Genomic DNA, 15,950 nt, shown 5'->3' with positions numbered 1-15,950 from the left:
CAGTAGGATGCTGATTCAAAGATTTAAACAGTAAACGAAAGATAACTTTAATATAATTTAATTGATATTCTTTCCAACTCCAGAGACAAAATTTCTAAAATCACTTGGACATCTGGTAAAGTTAGCACTGACATTCATGGATATATGGGAATATGTCTTCTGCCGAGCTAAAAAAGGTCTTAATTAGGATGTCTGGATAAAGTTGTGCTCATTTAGGCACCTGCTTATTTGGTCTACTTATCCTTGCTTATCCAACTGAGCTGGCATTAGCAGGAGAATAAAGAGTGCTTCAAAAATACTGGGCATCTTGAACAATTTTAAATGTAACTTTTGTAAGCTACCTTGATCCATAAGTATCTGAATATCTTTTGTAGGTTTTTTGTTCTTTTTATCTTGGTGAGGACCATTCTGTGACGAAATTATGGCATACAGTAATCAAAGCAAAACTACAGCTCATTTTGTTAAATCATACCAGGCAATAAAAAAAATTACAATAAACTGTCTTTAGTACAGAAAACTGGGCTAAAAATTAAAAGAACCAACTTGGGGTTAAGAATCAGTAGACATAAATTCAAAAACAAAAAAATGTGAGACAAATATCACTAGTCAGTTTTATTTTGCGTTAACACGATAATAGCTGTTTTCGATATTTACTTAACCTTTGTCTCTGGTGTATTGTTTCCTGACTTACCTGCAGTTGGAGTGGGCCTAAGCCTGGTGTTGCTGCAGCAGCAGCTGCCATGGTAGTTGGGATCAGCTGTACAGGGTAAGGGTCACCTACGTAAGAGAATAATAGAGGCGTCAGCACCTTTTATCTACTCTCCACCTGCAAATTAAACTCATGCATTCACTCTTTCCAAAAGCCTTCTTTTGTGTGCCTTGCTGAGGCCTAATGAAAAGCTCTATTGTGCAGCTTTTTACTAACACTCTTTTCACAATTCTGGCTGAGAGAGGAATGTGAATAAAAGGCACAAGCAATTAAGGCGGAAACCTCATCCTTTTTTCATGATGTATTTAGGAAAATGGGAGGAAAGAGTGTGCATTGATCAGAGGGCTGCACTTTATAACACACACACACACACATACACACACCTGATAATCTTGATATGAGCATACCAACTCCTCAGCAAATTTAAAATGTTATTATAAAAGGAACTTAACTAAACTTAATTCTATTTTAACAAACTAAACTCTAAAGATTTAGGTCAAGTAGCTTATCTTTTTAATGCTATGTTACAGTCTTGATTCGAATAACCTGTGGACAAATTCGTCATAACATTTAATGCATTTTTAAAAGTTATATAAAATGTTGGTATCTCTATTATTCCAGAGACAAATGTTTAAAAAAATATACTATAAAGAAAGCAGAAAATAGATGGGTTTTCCCCAAGGGATTTCTCTTTGTGGGAATATCTAAAAAACTAAAATTTTAGTAATTTAAAATTAAAGTTTTAATGCAGATGATCTATAAAAATATAGAGAGACACACAAACATATATTCACATATAGAAGATTATAATGTACGTTTTTGATGTGAATAAAGAATTTTTTCCTCTTAGTAAAGACGTACCTCAGACTTTTTGCACAGAGCCCATGATATGCTAACAGATATGAACACTGTTAGTTGTTTGAAATATAACCATAGCAAAATGTAAAATAACTATTGATATAAGAACAATTTTCTAATATACAAAGCTTTTTGTAGAACTATAATTTGTGAAAAGCTTGCTGAATGTCAAATGTATGGAAATATAACTGAAAATAATAGTTAATATATTCATTCAAAAGTATTTACTGAGGGAGCCCCTGCGCTCGAGAGGCCCGCGGTACCATGGCCACCTGTGGAAGCAGCGAGTTGCAACCAAAGCTCCCCAGCCACAAAGGGCCCTGGGCCTCCGGGTCCTGGTGTCACACCCCCTCTGCTGTATCTCAATAAGCAAAAAGTTGTCCCAGCACTATTGTTGAAAATACTACTCTTTTCCACATTGAATAGTCCTGGCACCCTTGTCAAAAATCAATTGACCAGAGGACCTTCAAGATGGCAGAGGAGTAAGATGTGGAGATCACCTTCCTCCCCACAAACACATCAGAAATACATCTACATGTGGAACAACTCTTATAGAACACCTACTGAATGCTGGCAGAAGACCTCAGACCTCCCAAAAGGCAAGAAACTCCCCACGAACCTGGGTAGGGCAAAAGAAAAAAGAAAAAACAGAGACAAAAGAATAGGGACAGGACCTGCACCAGTGTGATGGAGCCGTGAGGAGGAAAGGTTTCCACACACTAGGAAGCCCCTTCGTGGGCGGAGACTGCGGGTGGCGGAGGGGGAAAGCTTCGGAGCTGCGGAGGAGAACGCAGCAACAGGGGTGCAGAGAGCAAAGCGGAGAGGTTCCCACACAGAGGATCAGTGCCGACTGGCACTCAGCAGCCCGAGAGGCTTGTCTGCTCACCCGCCGGGGTGGGCGGGGCTGGGAGCTGAGGCTCGGGCTTTGGTCGGAGCGCAGGGAGAGGACTGGGGTTGGCGGCGTGAACACAGCCTGAAGGGGGCTAGTGCGCCACAGCTAGCCAGGAGGGAGTCCGGGAAAGTGTCTGGAGCTGCCGAAGAGGCAAGAGACGATTGTTTCGGGGAGCGCGAGGAGAGGGGATTCAGAGCACTGCCTAAACGAGCTCCAGAGACAGGAGCGAGTCGCGGCAATCAGCGCAGACCTCAGAGACGGGCATGAGACACTAAGGCTGCTGCTGCTGCCACCAAGAAACCTGTGTGCAATCACAGGAGTCTAATTCCGGGAGCCCGTGTAGCTGACCACTGCCAGGGTCCTCTGATCCAGGGACAACTTCCCCAGGAGAACACACAGCATGCCTCAGGCTGGTGCAACATCACACCGGCCTCTGCTGCCTAAAGCTCGCCCTGCATTCCTTACCCCTCCCCGCCCCGGGTGCCAAATCCAAAGCTGAACCCCAGAAGCTGTGCCAACAAAGAAGAGAAAGGGAAATCTCTCCCAGCAGCCTCAGGAGCAGTGGATTATATCTCCAGAATCAACGTGATGTACCCTGCATCTGTGGAATACCTGAATAGACAATGAATCAACCCAGAATTGAGGTGGTGGATATTGGAAGCAGCTGTAAGTGTGGCGTTTGCTGTAGGCGACTGAATAATTTCTGATATTTATGTTTATATTAGTATAGTTATTAGTGCTTGTTATCATTGGTGGATTTGCTTATTGGTTTGGTTGCTCTCTTCTTTTGTAAATACTTTAAAAATTTTTTTATTTTAATAATACATTTTTATCTTAATAACTTTTATTTTACTTCTTTCTTTCTTTTTTTTCTGCCTTTTCTTCTGAGTTGTGTGGCTGACAGGGCCTTGGTGCTCTGGCCAGGTGTCAGGCCTGAGCCTCTGAGGTGGGAAAGCCGGATTCAGGACACTGAACCACCAGAGACCTCCCAGCCCCACGTAATATCAAACAGCGAGAGCTCTCCCAGAGATCTCTGTCTCAACGCTAAGACCCAGCTCCACTCAACAACCAGCAAGCTCCCATGCTAGAGCCCATGCAAAACAACTAGCAAGACAGGAACACAACCCCACCCATAAGCAAAGAGGCTGCCTAAAATCATAATAAGTTCACAGACACCCCCAAACAAGCCACCGGATGCGGTCCTGCCCACCAGAAAGACAAGATCCAGCCTCATCCACCAGAATACAGGTACCAGTCCTCTCCACCAGGAAGCCTACACAACCCACTGAAACAACCTTAGCCACTGGGGGCAGACATCAAAAACAACGGGAACCATGAACCTGCAGCCTGCAAAAACGAGACCCCAAACACAGTAAGTTAGGCAAAATGAGAAGACAGAGAAACACACAGCAGATGAATGAGCAGGGTAAAAACCCACCAGTTAACAGCTGATCTTTCAGTAGAAACTCTGCAAGCCAGAAGACAGTGGCAGGACATATTTAAAGTGATGAAAGGAAAAAATCTACAACCAACATTACTCTACCCAGCAAGGATCTCATTCAGATTTGACAGAGAAATTAAAACCATTACAGACAAGCAAAAGCTAAGAGAATTCAGCACCACCAAACCAGCTTCAGAAAAAATGCTAAAGTAACTTCTCTAGGCAGGAGACACAAGAGAAGGAAAAGACCTACAATAACAAACCCAAAACAATTAAGAAAATAGTAATAGGAACATACGTATCAAAAATTACCTTAAATGTTGTCTGTACATTAAAAAAATAATAACAAAAAACCTCTTAAAAAATTACGTTAAATGTAAATGGATTAAATGCTCCAACCAAAGGACATAGATTGGCTGAATGGATATAAAAACAAGACCCGTATAAACGCTGCCTACAAGAAACCCACTTCAGACCTAGGGACACAAACAGACTGAAAGTGAGGGGATGGAAAAAGATATTCCATGCAAATGGAAATGAAAAGAAAGCTGGAGTAGGAATTCTCATATCAGACAGAATAGACTTTAAAATAAAGACTATTACAAGACACAGAGAAGGACACTACATAACGATCAAAGGACCAATCCAAGAAGAAGATATAACAATTGTAAATATTTATGCACCCAACATAGGAGCACCTCAATACATAAGGCAAATGCTAACAGCCATAAAAGGGGGAAAAAACAGCAACACAATAATAATAGGGGACTTTAACACCCCATGTTCACCAGTGGACAGATCATCCAAAATGAAAATAAATAAGGAAGCACAAGCTTTAAATGACACACTAAACAAGATGGACTTAATTTATATTTACAGGACATTCCATCAAAAACAACAGAATACACTTTCTTCTCAACTGCTCATAGAACATTCTCCAGGATAGATCGTATCTTGGGTCACAAATCAAGCCCTGGTAAATTTAAGAAAATTGAAATCGTATCAAGTATCTTTTCCCACCACAATGCTATAAGACTAGATATCAATTACAGGGGAAAAAAACTGTAAAAAATACAAACACATGGAGCCTAAACAATACACTACTAAACAACCAAGAGATCACTGAAGAAATCAAAGAGGAAATCAAAAAATACCTAGAAACAAATGACAATGAAAACACGATGACACAAAACCTATGGAATACAGCAAAAGGAGTTCTAGAGGGAAGTTTATAGCAATACAATCCTACCTCAAGAAACAAGAAACATCTCAAATAAACTAACCTTATATCTAAAGCAATTACACAAAGAGAACAAAAGAACCCCAAAGTTGGCAGAAGGAAAGAAATCATAAACATCAGATCAGAAATAAATGAAAAAGAAATGAAATAAACGATAGCGAAGATCAATAAAACTAAAAGCTGGTTCTTTGAGAAGATAAACAAAATGGATAAACCACTAGCCAGACTCATCAAGAAAAAAAGGGATAAGACTCAAATCAACAGAATTAGAAATGAAAAGGGAGAAGCAACAACTGACACTGCAGAAATACAAAGGATCATGAGGAATTACTACAAGCAACTCTATGCCAATAAAATGGACAACCTGGAAGAAATGAACAAATTCTTAGAAAAGCACAACCTTCTGAGACTGAACCAGGAAGAAATAGAAAATATAAACAGGCCAATCACAAGCAATGAAATTGAAACTGTGATTAAAAATCTTCCAACAAACAAAAGCCCAGGACCACATGGCTTCACAGGTGAATTCTATCAAACATTTAGAGAAGAGCTAACACCACTCTTTCAAACTCTTCCAAAATATAGCAGAGGAAGGAACACTCCCAAACTCATTCTATGAGGTCACCATCACGCTGATACCAAAACCATAGATGTCACAAAAAAAGAAAACTACAGGCCAATATCACTGATGAATATAGATGCCAAAATCCTCAACAAAATACTAGCAAACAGAATCCAACAGCACATTAAAGGGATCATACACCATGATCAAGTGGGGTTTATCCCAGGAGTGCAAGGATTCTTCAATATACGCAAATCAATCAATGTGATAAACCATATTAACAAACTGAAGGAGAAAAACCATATGACCATCTCAATAGATGCAGAAAAAGCTTTTGACAAAATTCAACACCCACTTGATAAAAACCCTCCAGAAAGTAGGCATAGAGGGAACTTACATCAACATAATAAAGCCCATATATGACAAACCCACAGCCAACATCATTCTCAATGGTGAAAAACTGAAACCATTTCCACTAAGATCAGGAACAAGACAAGATTGCCCACTCTCACCACTATTATTCAACATAGTTTTGGAAGTTTTAGCCACAGCAATCAGAGAAGAAAAAGATATAAAAGGAATCCAAATCAGAAAAGAAGTAAAACTGTCACTGTTTGCAGATGACAGGATAATATACATAGAGAATCCTAAAGATGCTACCAGAAAACTACTAGAACTAATCAATGAACCTGGTAAAGTAGCAGCATACAAAATTAATGCACAGAAATCTCTTGCATTCCTATACACTAATGATGAAAAATCTGAAAGAGAAATTAAGGAAACACTCCCATTTACCACGGCAACAAAAAGAATAAAATACCTAGGAATAAACTTACGCAAGGACACAAAAGACCTGTATGCAGAAAACTCTAAGACACTGATGAAAGAAACTAAAGATGTTACCAACCGATGGAGAGATATACCATTTCCTTGGATTGGAAGAATCAATATTGTGAAAATGACTATACTACCCAAAGCAATCTACAATTCAATGCAATCCCTATCAAACTACCAATGGCATTTTTCACAGAACTAGAGCGAAAAGTTTCACAATTTGTACGGACACACAAAAGACCCTGAATAGCCAAAGCAATCTTGGGAAAGAAAAAAGGAGCTGGAGGAATCAGGCTCCCTGACTTCAGACTATACTACAAAGCAACAGTAATCAAGACAGTATGGTACTGGCACAAAAACAGAAATACAGATGAATGGAACAGGATAGAATGCGCAGAGATAAACCCATGCACATATAGTTACCTTATCTTTGATAAAGGAGGCAAGAATATACAATGGAGAAAAGACAGCCTCTTCAGTAAGTGCTGCTGGGAAAACTGGACAGCTACATTTAAAAGAATGAAATTAGAACACTCCCTAACACCATACACAAAAATAAACTCAAAGTGGATTAAAGACCTAAATGTATTGCCCGACACTATAAAACTCTTAGAGGAAAACATAGGCAGAACACTCTGTGACATAAATCACAGCAAGATCCTTTTTGACCCACCTCCTAGAGAAAGGGAAATAAAAACAAAAATAAACAAATGGGACCTAATGAAACTTAAAACCTTTTGCACAGCAAAGGAAACCATAAACAAGACAAAAAGACAACCCTCAGAATGGGAGAAAAGATTGGCAAACGAAGGAACTGACAAAGGATTAATCTCCAAAATATACAAGCTGCTCACGCAGTTCAATACCAAAGAAACAAATAACCCAATCCAAAAATGGGCTAAGACCTAAATAGACATTTCTCCAAAGAAGATATACATATTGCCAACAAACACATGAAAGGATGCTCAACATCACTAATCGTTAGAGAAATGCAAATCACAACCACAATGAGGTATCACCTCACACCAGTCAGAATGCCCATCACCAAAATATCTACAAACCGGGCTTCCCCGGTGGCGCAGTGGTTGAGAGTCTGCCTGCCGATGCAGGCGACACGGGTTCGTGCCCCGGTCTCGGAGGATCCCATGTGCCACGGAGCGGCTGGGCCTGTGAGCCATGGCCGCTGAGCCTGCGCGTCCGGGGCCTGTGCTTCACAGCGGGAGAGGCCACGGCAGTGAGAGGCCTGCGTACCGCAAAAAAAAAAAAAAAAAAAAAAAAAAAAATCTACAAACCGTAAATGCTGGAGAGGGTGTGGAGAACAGGGAACACTCTTGCACTGTTGGTGGGAATGTAACTTGATACAGCCACTATGGAGAACAGTATGGAGGTTCTTTAAAAAACTAAAAATAGAACTACCACACAAACCAGTAATCCCACTACTGGGAGTATACCCTGAGAAAACCAAAATTCAAAAAGGGTCATGTACCACAGTGTTCACTGCAGCATTATTTACAATAGCCAGGACATAGAAGCAACCTAACTGTCCATCGACAGATGAATGGGTAAAGATGTGGCACATATATAAATGGAACATTACTCAGCCATAAAAAGAAAAAAAACTGAGTTATTTGCAGTGAGGTGGATGGACCTAGAGTCTGTCATACGGAGTGAAGTAAGTCAGAAAGAGAAAAAAAATACCGTATCCTAACATATATATAGGGAATCTAAAAGAAAAATGTGGTTCTGAAGAACCTAGGGGCAGGACAGGAGCAAGGCTCAGATGTAGAGAAGGGACTTGAGGACACGGGGAGGGGGAAGGCTAAACTGGGATGAAGTGAGAGAGTGGCATGGACATATATACTCTACCAAATGTAAATCCGATAGCTAGTGGGAAGCAGCCGCCTAGCACAGGGAGATCAGCTGGGTGCTTTGTGATCACCTAGAGGGGTGGGATAGGGAGGGTGGGAGGGAGGGAGACACAAGAGGGAGGGGATATGGGGATATATGTATACGTATAGCTGATTCACTTTGTTATACAACAGAAACTAACACAACATTGTAAAGCAATTATACTCCAATAAAGATGTTATAAAGAAAAGATCAATTGACCAGAAAAATATATATATTTATTGCGTACCTGCTTTGTGTTAAACACTACTGTTGACACTAGAAATAGAGCTTTTTGTTTTTTTAATAAATTTATTTATTTATTCACTTATTTTTGGCTGCGCTGGGTCTTTGTTGCTGCGTGTGGGCTTTTTCTAGTTGTGGTGAGCGGGGGCTACTCTCTGTTGCGGGGCCCGGGCTTCTCATTGCGGTGGCTTCTCTTGTTGCAGGGCACGGGCTCTAGGAGTGCGGGCTTCAGTAGTTGTGGCACACGAGCTCAGTAGTTGTGGCTCACGGACTCTAGAGCATAGGCTCGGTAGTCATGGCACACGAGCTTAGTTGCTCCGCGGCATGTGGGATCTTCCTGGACCAGGGCTCGAACCCGTGTCCCCTGCATTGGCAGGTGGATTCTTAACCACTTGCCACCAGGGAAGCCCCCAGAAATAGAGCTTTAAAGAAGACTCATGTCAAGAGGTGTATTTACTGGAAATTTAATGAAGCTTAAGCTTTGGGGTTCTGGAAAGGGCCCCTAGCAGTGTGTTCACAGGGTCATATGTTTTTATCTTTGTCAGCTCACTTAATTTTTTACTTTGTTGTGATTCTTTTCATAAATATTCTCTTTTGTACTTAATGTATATGAAGATCTTATATATATATATAATTTTCATATTTTTATTCTTAAATAGAGTCCCCAAAATTATATGTTTCAGGCTTCAGAATACCTGAGTCTACTTCTGCCAATCTGGCTTTACAGCTTAAAGGGAAAATAAGACAAAGATAATTCAATGATTAGTATAAAATACAATGACTGTTAAGATAGAGAAGTATACAGTGCTATGGACTATATTGTGGGTACCCCAAACATAATGTAAAAGGTCAGAGACAGCCTCTAGGATGAAGTCATGTTTAAGCTGAATCTTGAATTAAATGAAAGCTAGCCAGGCAAGAAAGGGAAGCATTCCAGGAAGGAAAATGATTTTCATTAAGACTCAGAGTCAAATGGGAGTGTTATATCATAGCTCAGTCCCTGAATTGCTCAAGTGCATAGTGCAGGTAGGGAAGTAGAGATAAATGGGGCTGGAGAGGGAATCAGGCCAGATTGTGTACGGCTTTATGTACAATGTAAAGAATCTAAACTTGATCCTACAGGATAAAGGAAACCATGAACATGGAAAATAGATGGACTGAGTAAAACCACTTGGGCTAAAGGTTGGAAGCTGTAATCAATAATAAAAAGATGCAGAACTTTCCATAATAACGTAATGATGGTCCAGACTAGAGTGGTGATGTTGGAATAAAGAATGATGGAGAGGGCTTCCCTGGTGGCGCAGTGGTTAAGAATCCGCCAGCCAATGCAGGAGACACGGGTTCGAGCCCTGGTCCGGGAAGATCCTACATGCCGTGGAGCAGCTAATCCCGTGCACCACAACTACTGAGCCTGCACACCACAACTACTGAGCCTGCATGCCTAGAGCCCGTGGTCCGCAACAAGAGAAGCCACCGCAATGAGAAGCCCATGCACTGCAACGAAGAGTAGCCCCCGCTCGCTGCAACTAAAGAAAGCCCGAGCGCAGCAATGAAGACCAAACACAGCCAAAAAGAGAAAAACAAATACTGTATGCAGCCAAAAAAAAAAAAAAAAGAATGATGGAGAAAGTCAAGTGGTATTTAAGAGGTAAAACTGACAAGACTTAATGATGGTTTACATAAAAGAAGACTCGAGGGTGATTCCCAGGTTTTTCACTGGAACAGCTGATTGCAGAGTGGAACCATTTGTTGGATTTGCAAACATGGATGAGAAGCAAGACTGTCACGTTGGGCATAGCGAGGGGGAGATGAAGGGGAAGGAATAGAGCTCTGTTTTGGACGTTTTAAGTCTGAAATTACTATCAGTATCCAAGTAGAGGTGTTCGCTGAGGCACTTGATAAACATGTTAGGATTTTAGGGGAGAAATCTCCATAGGAGATATAAATTTGAGAGTGGTCAGCATATATCTGGAATTTTAGCTGTAACCATGTAGGAGTTAACTATAGATAAAAAAAAGAGGTCCCAGGATTGGATTATAGGATATATTAACTCTTATAGTTAGGGAGATAGGTAACTAGCAGAAAAACTGAGGAGAAATGTATATCAATTTGGTGTTCCAGAGGCCAAGAAAGATCTTCAGAAAGAATGATCAAGTTTTTCAAATGCTGGATTTAGTGACATAGAACTCATTGGTGACTTCCACAAGGGCAATTTCAGCAGAATGAGGGGGTGAGAGAGCCTAGCTGGAGTCAGTGAGATCAACAGAGAATGAATAAAGAAAGGAACTGGGTGCAGTAAGTGTAGATCCTTGCTTTTCGGAGTGAAGTTCTCAGGAGCAGCACTGGTGTCACCTAGGAGTTTGTTAGAAAGGCAAAATTTCAGACTCCACCACAAACTTAATGTGGCAGGCACCCGTTAGAGTCAGCGGAACCCACACTGACTCCCACTTCCTGGTATTTATGTCCTTATGCAATTCCCTCCCCTTGTGGACTGGACCTAGTAACTACCTTCTAATGAACAGAATAAGGCAAAAGTGATGTGATGTTACTTTTGAGATAGGTTATAAAAAGACTCTGGCTCTGTCTTGCTTTCTCCCCTGCCCCCTTCCCCAGCAAGCAGTTATACTGTGAGCTGCCCTATGGAGAGGTTCACATTGCAAAGGACTGATGTCTTCCAGCCAACAGCAAGCACAAGTAGGAGGCCTGCCAACAACCAAAGGAGGGAGCTTGGAAGTGAATTTCGCCCCAAGTCAAGCCTAGAGATGACTACGGTTCAGGCCAACACCTTGATTGCAGGGACGTGAAAGACTCTGAGCCTGAGCGTGGCTGTGTCCAAACAAATGTTTGCTATTTTAAGCCACTAAGGTCTGGGAGACTTTGTCAAAGCAGCAAGCATATACCTTCTGAATTAGAATTTAAATTTTAACAAGATTCCCAAACTATTTGTTGGCATTTGAGAAGTGCTAAAACAGACAATTTCAGTGAGGCATTTTGCAGTATCTATTGGAGGATGTGTGATAAAGAAAACTACTTAAAAGGTATACGTTTGTAAAAATTATAGCATGCTTATATGCTAATGAGAAAGATCCAGTAAATAGGAAAAAACTGATGTTACCTGACAAGGCTTTACTTATCATTTGGAATTTTTAATATTTAATCCAGAAAATACTATATCTGATTTTATAAAGGGAAGTTTAGAGGTTTAAAAGCTGAATTTGTGTTTATGCAAACTAGCTGAAATAACAAATGTTATGACTATTAGAATCGACAATTTAAATACTTAAAATTATGTAATTCACTTATATTCCTTATTTAATGATTATAATATTAAAATAAACTAAGCAGAAGTTTAGAGGCTACGGTGCTCTTCACATTGACAATTCATTTTATATAATTTACTTTCCCTATTGAAAATCAATTAATAAGCACTTATATCATCTACCATGTGACTAGAATTCTGCTGGGTGTTATGCGAGATAAAAACGAAAAAACAAAACCAAACCTGGTCTCTATCTGTTTACTACAAGTCTCTCTTTTCTAATTATTTGAACTTATTTGAGTAGTATTGGCCATCAGTGCTACAGGAGTTAAGGTAGAACTAATTCCAGGCTTCAATATTTAAAGAATAAAGGTGAAAATAAGAGTGAGCTTGGCCTTGAAGATTTGCAGATGTGGGGCAGATGTTTTAGACAGGGTGAAATGTATCATAGCATGAGCGTGACATGCTGAAGGAATGGAGAGAAAACCAGCTTAACTCACAGGTTACAGAATAAAGGCAAAAGAGACAGAAAGCAGGGAGCTGAGAAACTTTTCATAATCCAGACTTGAAGATGTTTGGATGCCAAAGGGCAACGGATATGAAATGAAGTTTTAACAAGTTTAATTAAAGAGGTTAAGTAACAGGTCTTAAAGATGACTCTGAGCTCTAACCTAGGGATACAGGTTTACTCATAAATTTGGATTGATGGCAAACACCCACATAGGTGTTTACGGCACTTTCCAACTACCAGCATCTAATTCTTAATAACAAATTGAGTATTATACACATATTTAGAGCTCATTAATTAAAATCCAGACAGTTCCATAATGCTTAAAAATTGCATATGCATATAAGAATCTTACTATTTTTCACTTCCTACATTCATGAATATATAGTAATGAAATGAATATAGTTATCTTTCCTTTGGATACACACATATATGTGCATAACTATGTTATTCATATGCCATACTGTACATGTGTATAAACATATATGTGTACATACATACATATACACACACAAGCTAAATAATTTATATATGTCTTATGAGCTGAATTGTGTACCCCCAAATTTTATATGTTGAAGTCCTAACCTCTAGTATCTAAGAATGTAACTGTATTTGGAGATATGTCCTTTAAGAGGTAATTAGGGTAAAATAAAGTCATATGAGTGGGCTCTACTCCAATCTGATTGGTGACCTTATATAAAGAGGAGATTAGGACACAAACAACACAGATGGAGGGACAACCATGTGAGGATAGAGGGAGAAGACAACCATCTACAAATCAAGGAAAGAGGCCTCAGAATGAAATCCACACTGTTGATACCTTGAGCTTGCATTTCTAGCTTCCAGAACTGTGAGAAAATAAGTTTCTGTTGTTTAAACCACCCAATTTGTGCTATTTTGTTATGGCAGCCCTAGCAAACTAATACAATATGTTTGCCATATACAGCCTCATATCAATGTAGTTGATGTTTAAGTGAATTGGAGAAAACAAAAGACTGGCAGCAAGAATTAAAAAGAGTACTATCACTATTACATATCTGTAATCATATACGGTTTCCAAGATAAACATATGATCAAAAATAGGATATCAACTAATTTCAAAAGGTTTGTGTCTAAGCCACAATATTAATGCAACCATCTCCATCCAACATACAAACGTACATAACTTGAAGGAAGCATATCTACCTTATTATCAATTTTTCAGGTCTAAGATATCCAGAACTAGTTTGATTGAAATTTGCCCTAGTTACTAAGTAAATACAAATACCATAAATGTGAAAAGGGCCAATACAACAATTTAACTCAATTAAGGAAATTCAAAATATATTATATGCATGTGTCAGCGTTCTGAAGTGGACACAGAATCTATAAGACTTCAAAACAAGGTCAAGGGTAGTGCTTAATGGGGAAAGAGAAATTCAGAAACTACTGGGGAAAAAAGATTTTTACTGAAGTAAATACGTCATCTATTTATGCCATCTCTCAATAAACTGCACTAAAATATTACAACAGGCTTATTTTGTTAATACCTCATGAGATACTTAGTAAAAATAAGATAATGGAAAATTCTGGCGTTTAAAGTTCAACCATATGTGTTATTCAAATTGACTTTCAACTAGTTAAAGTAATTTCTTCTACTCTTTCCTAGGTTTTAACCATTTGAACAGTTTTTCCTTAAGCCTTTCCAAAATTAATTTGCTTCTTCTTTCAAGCCAAGTATGGAAAATTCTAGCTCAAAACTAAAATTTTTCAAAAAGTTGAAAAATATACTGAGGCATGTTAATCAACTGTTTTCAGAATACAATCGGCTTATAGTACCTACTGATATAAATGATATATCTAATAGTAAATAACCCAATAACCCCTCAGAAAGCATGTTACTTACATTAGTATTAAAGTAATGAATATTTAGATAATAATTATTTACAGTGACACTATTGAAGAGTCTCATTTTGGGGGGCTATATACAGAGTAAGAAAAACAACAAGGTTACGTAGGCTGAGGAAGATTGTCAAAAGCAAGTATGTTCTTATCCAGGGTCAACTTCACAAACCCTTTCACCCACTGAACTACTATAAAGGTTCTGGAAAGTTTTGTGGCATTATAAAAATTAAAACCTACACACACACACACACACACACACACACACACACACAATCCCTGCCCTAGAAGAGTTTCTAATAAAGTGAGGGAGATAAACATGTAAACCAATCCAGTGATACAATGAGCAAAGTAGAACACTGGAGAAGGTATCATTCTGGAAACCTCCAGAAAAGAAGAACTTAACCTGGAAAGAGCATCGAGGAAGATTATTTGTTAAAGTAGCTCTTAAAAAATGGCACTTCACTACCAAATTATCTTTCAGGACCCTCTTACCACCTACTTTCCATGTCTTCCAAAGTCACACAGTAAGCCTCCATCACGTCATGCAACAGGATTGCTCTTATTAATCATATTCTCAGATTGGAACTGAAAACACCCTGCTCTACCACTCTAACTTCCTGGTGGAGGGAGTTGGGTAGGAGTTCATGGAGGAGTGTAAGACAAAGTGGAGTTAAAGAGGACACTATAGTTGGAACTTAAGGAAGGAAGGAAGGAAGGAAGGAAGTTGCTTTCTTTCATTTCATAGGCCAACAGATGAATTGGTGGATTCCTTCTGCTTGGAAGGAGCCCCTTACCATTCATAGGACAGTGCTAGCAATGACCATTATCTGTTATTGGCCCCTACATCCAGGGATATTTTAATAGTCTCAGTGTATCTGATGCAGAAGGGGAATGTTAAGCTATGCAGCTAAAGAAGCAGGTAGGACACACATCTTGCAGAGCCTTGTGTTTTACTCTGAAGACAACCTTAAGTTGCTGAAAGATTTTAAGCAGGAATATGACAGTCTGATTTGTGGTTTAGATCAGTTTTGTGGCAAGGGATAGAATCAATTGGAAGAGGGAGAGACTGGAGACACACAGACATGTTAAAAGCTACTGCAGTAAGTCAAGAGGGAAATGATAATGGCCTAAACTAATCATAAGGGAAAGAGAAGAAGGAACATATATGGGAGACAGACTTGATGGCCAATTTGATGGGAGAAAAGAGATACAGGGGAAAAAAAAAAAGGATTAAAAAAACACAGTTGGGCTTATATTTTATTTTCAGATGTGGTTCAGGAAAAAAAATCCTTTTTTTACCCAAAGAGTTTCAACATCAGTTGTTCCAAAGTCAATTCTGAATTATTCATTATACTCCCACTGATGTGAAGTGTGGGCAACTAATATTTGTTGACTTTTAGCACTGTTAAAATATTTTACATATGTATACACATAAATATACACATATAAATCTACACATATATGAATGAATATATTTACTGGTCTGTGTATAAAATCTCATTTAATCTTCATAACAATTCAATAGGGTAGATTGTTATTCTCATTCTACAAATTAAAAATGTTCAGGATCTCACAGATAGTAAGTACTATAGTTCTTACCATTGTGGCAAGGAAAGTATTAAGTTTTAGA

At 39.0% G+C, this 15,950-nt stretch overlaps 1 protein-coding gene across 1 annotated transcript in view; it reads right to left on the bottom strand.

The window, feature by feature from the left end:
- SOX5 (SRY-box transcription factor 5) overlaps positions 1-15,950 on the bottom strand; it is a 399,232-nt gene that overhangs the window by 105,153 nt on the left and 278,129 nt on the right. Inside the window, exon 8 of the mRNA XM_027129433.1 lies at positions 692-777. Within this exon, the coding sequence (XP_026985234.1) occupies positions 692-777 (86 nt within the window). The remainder of the gene's footprint in view (positions 1-691; positions 778-15,950) is intronic.

This window comes from Aethalodelphis obliquidens, unplaced genomic scaffold (genome assembly GCF_003676395.1).
Source record: "Aethalodelphis obliquidens isolate GAN/ISIS:26980383/991018 unplaced genomic scaffold, ASM367639v1 scaffold36, whole genome shotgun sequence".
NCBI classification, from domain to species: Eukaryota; Metazoa; Chordata; class Mammalia; order Artiodactyla; family Delphinidae; genus Aethalodelphis; species Aethalodelphis obliquidens.
Note: the sequence above shows the minus strand (reverse complement) of the source record. Positions and strands in the feature narration are given on the sequence as shown.